Source organism: Nicotiana tabacum, chromosome 22 (assembly GCF_000715075.1).
Source record: "Nicotiana tabacum cultivar K326 chromosome 22, ASM71507v2, whole genome shotgun sequence".
In the NCBI taxonomy this organism is placed as follows: Eukaryota; Viridiplantae; Streptophyta; class Magnoliopsida; order Solanales; family Solanaceae; genus Nicotiana; species Nicotiana tabacum.
In genome coordinates this window covers 26249690-26254095 of record NC_134101.1, presented here as the reverse complement: position 1 = coordinate 26254095, position 4406 = coordinate 26249690, and the positions used below count along the sequence as shown (strand labels likewise).

General features: G+C 34.3%; 1 protein-coding gene across 1 annotated transcript; it reads right to left on the bottom strand.

Moving 5' to 3' along the window:
• Positions 1-1669: 1669 nt before the first annotated feature.
• On the bottom strand, positions 1670-2932 carry LOC107767295 (protein VACUOLELESS GAMETOPHYTES). The gene has a single exon (XM_016586242.2). It carries the CDS (start codon positions 2880-2882, stop codon positions 1935-1937), a length of 948 nt encoding a protein of 315 aa, XP_016441728.1. The 5' UTR covers positions 2883-2932; the 3' UTR covers positions 1670-1934.
• Positions 2933-4406: the final 1474 nt, after the last annotated feature.

Genomic DNA, 4406 nt, shown 5'->3' with positions numbered 1-4406 from the left:
AGAATTTAGAAGTATGGCAGCCACAATAGCTGAAATTGTAGGGCTAGTTGGACTATTCAGAGAACTAGGAGTGGATGTCAAACTACCTGTGCTATTACACTATGACAGCAAAGCAGCCATCCAAATTGTTGCGCATCCAATCTTTCACGAGAGAGCTAAACATATAGACATTATAGACATTGATTGTCACTCTGTAAGGGAGAAACTTGTGCAGGGACTAATTCAAACACAACATGCTAGGACAACAGAGCAAGTTGCAGACTTATTAACAAAGGCACTATGCAAACCACAACATAACTACTTACTAAGCAAGCTGGGAATGAAGAATGTATTTCATTCCTCAGCTTGGGGGGGGGGTTGAGAACTGTGGGTCCCATGTGTTTAAGTGTACAGTTAGCTAGTAGTTAGTTAGTTATAACTACTTAGTGGAGTAGCAAGGTAGTTAGTGGTTAATCTCTATAAGTAGGAGTACTTACACTGTTAAAAGACAGTTGTACATTTTTATATTTTCAGATATATTGGAGTAATGGTTCTTCTCCTCTATTTCACTCCTCTCTATCTACTCTATTATTTCCACCATAGCTAGAGCTCTTCAACATAGATACTAGTTATCTTTAAAATCGCTCATTCAGATATTGAGCACCTCGTCCATATTATCTGTCTTCTAAAAGTGTAAATTTCTGGTGCACATAGAATAATAATCTTTGTTAATTACAACAGAACAAAATCGGGGTGTACAAATGAAACCGACAAACCGCACCAACTCGATAATCCGAATCAAACCGAGAAAAAAACCCGATTATGGTTTGGTGTTGGAAAAAATAACGACCATATTTGGTTTGATTTGGTTTTAACTAAAAAAAGTCAAACCGAAACCAACCTAACCCGACATTATATGTATAGAAGTTTTAAATATATTTAATACATAAAAATATTTATGGTAGTGTAGTTTATAAATATTTCTTAACCTTTTTCATAGTTTTATCTTTTAACGTATTATTTCAAGTTTTGGCTTATAATTTTTGGATGCTCCAATAAGTTTTATAGTCCATAAATGTTAGTACCTCAAATAAATCCTAAATAAAAATTAAATCAATACTAATGCTAATAGAAGACATTCAATTCAATTATACTATGATTGAAAATAGTGATGGGTATCTATTTTTTAGTTTTTTCATAGTTTAGATAAAATGTATAACTTATTTTTCTTTTAGTGGTTAGTTATGTAAATAATAGTACTTATTAGTCATAATTTTAAATTATGTTTGTTTTCATTATGACTTATTAATAATATTTATTTTATGCGATTTTATTATCTTTATTGTTGAATATTTTAGTACAATGCCATGACTCATATCATATTTATACTATTTTATTGAAAAATACCTTATATATATAGTTCTGTCTTACTAGGATTAAAGAAATATTTGGAGCATAAATTTTAAGTTTTGTGCTATGAAGACTTTATGAAAAAAAATCCCGAAAATCCAAGATTAAAAAACCCAACTTTTATTGGTTTGATTTGGTATTTAGATTTAATAATCCGATACAATTAATTTGGTTTGGTAATTAGAAAATCCGAACCAACCCGAACCATTTACACCCTAGATAAGTTCATCCCCTTTGAGAGAAGTAAAAAAATAGGCAAAAAACAGAAAACACACTTGTCTAATAAACACACAGCTCATTTATTAATCATATATAGCCGACGAGTTAAGATCGTCGACATACAAATATATGGTGGCTAATATTGAAGACAACCTATGCCTCATCACACGGCCACCAATTCTACTAGATAGAGTACAATCCTGGACTTATTTCATATCTGCCAGTGCAAGATACCTTATTTTAACGACATGCATAATCCCTACATTATATATTTTCAAGCACTTGATCAAGCAGATATATATATCATCTCACATACTTAATTTCTTCTACTTAACTTTAAGCATATTAAGTCTCTCTTTAATCCAAGAAACCCCAACTTTAGCACCTTTAGCACACTTAATATGTGCAATATAGCCAGTATCCTTGCTATAATATAACCAACCTTCCTTAGACACCTTCTTGTTACAAACATTGCATCGCGCAATCCAATGCATTTGATTGTTGTCACTGACAGGAAACGAGTAGTAAAGTCGAAGAGTATCCTTTGGTGAATCATTTCTCCTCGCAATGCTATATAAGGTAGCACAAGTAACATGAAGATCAAAATTGCAAGGATCACAACAGTATAGAAAACTTCGTCGTATATCTTCACAACAAGCATCACAAGATTTTCCACAGTTCTTGTAGTAGGAAAGATTTCGAAGCGTTAAAGGATGAGCAGGATGAGAATCGTGCTGAATCTTTTGGGGCAGATCGAAGCACGAAACATGTAGGTAAAATTGACAACGTTGACAACCATAAGCCGAGCCAAGAATTTGCAGCCCGCAGACTTTGCAGTTAATTTCGTTGTCTCGTTCAACGTCGTACTTGTTCAAGGAATGTGGATGGCTAAAGTGTTTTATCTGCCTGTAGTGAGCTGATATCTCTTCCTCATCAGTATCTGAATAATCCACAATAGGACGACGATTCTGGCTAAGAATCAGTTGGGAAGTACGACCAGCACCAGCACCAGCACCTTGTCTGAGGTTGAGCATCATCATCATTCTTAAAAGTGATGAAATATCATTCGTGGAATGAGGTGGCTTGTTATGGTTAGACCACTGAGCCTGTCCTTCATCTTCACTTTCAGAATAATCTACAACAGGACGACGAGGATTGAAAACTGAAGTAGCACGTAATTGATTAGGGTTACGACTCAATATTTTTGGAAATTCATCAGAAGCACTGTCATCATCATCGTCCCTATTTAAGTATGAACTACAATTCACGTACATTTTTGCCTTCTTTTTACTTTTGCTTAGATTTCCTTTGGTCCATGTTATTAGAGTATTTATAGCAGTTTTTGTAAGAGGAAATTATATCAAAGCTAGTCATATGATTCTTTGCTTAAACTGGACGCGGAATCAAGTTCTGAGAATATATATCCGAATGGCTTGTACTGAAGAAAGTGAATGATCCATAATGAAGATGATGAGAATTGTCCTAATAACTTAAGTATGAGGGTTTAAATTATAGTAGTAATTGTGTAAATAACTGTTATACTTATACATGTTGTTTAACCTGATGTAAAAGTTTTTATGCATTGTCATAATACTACAAAACTTAAACTCGTATGAATTTTAATGTTATACAGTATAACTGCCAATTGAAAATACTTTTACCCTATCAACGTACTTTAATATGTTGAAATCGTCAATCTGTCTTATTTTTAAGTTATATGGATGGTTACATGTAATTATCATTTAAGTGATAGTATAAACTGTATATTGCATTAACATAAACCTATATAGTCGTTGCAAAGCTGAGGTAATAGTGAAGACGTAAGTTTCGATCAGGACGTAAGATTCATTTGGTATTAGATTCACTTCTATCTTACAATCTGTTAGTACTCCATTTTTTCTTTATTGATATTCCTCGTCAGAGTTACTCTTAACAATACCAAATATAAATGCTTATCAATAATTCTTTACTTTCTTTGATTCTTGATGTTATCTCTATCACATTCATTGTACATCTTTAGTTTCCTGCTCCAGCATTTTCTCTTCCAGAATATGTTGTGGAAATATAGAGAAAATTCTTATCTTTAATTAAAGTCAATATACTTTGCTTCGAAATTATGTATAAATAAAATAAAAATAAACACTTAGCAATACAGAATTTATGTCGCAAACCAGGTACTCCATTATTTATGCGAAATTTTATGTTGAGATTATGTTTCCATATGCAACCAACCAAACAATTTACATAGATAACTAGCCCTTTGTGTGCTTTAACCAAACTGGTATTAGTACCCGCGCGATGCGCGTATATATACCATGTCTGTATACAGGTAAAACTGAGCCCATGGGACGATTCAGTTTCCGATGAAGTAAACGGAGCAAGAAACATGAAGGCGAGGAACCGGAGTCGAGGCAAGGAGCCCCTCGATCCAGGGTCTGGGTAAAACACCTGCCCTTGGGAGTATCGCGGACATGGGCCCCGGGCCCGATTCAAACCCCAAAGGCCTCGTAGAGCATCACCAGATAATCGAGCACGACCAACAAAAGGCCGTGATATCCGCGACCAGCCGGATATCGTGGCGTGGATCTCGGCACGTATCGGCAGAGAACCAGTGTTTTGTTAAACAGAAGATATTTATCTTTTATGGAATTGTACTTAGGATAAAACTCTCCTACTATATAAAGGGGGTCTAATTATTCATTAGAGACACTGTAACAAGCACATCAAAGCAATATACCCTTATTTACTCTCTTATTCAAAGTTCTTATTCCTGTTCATTAGTGCTTCGTTATTGTGAG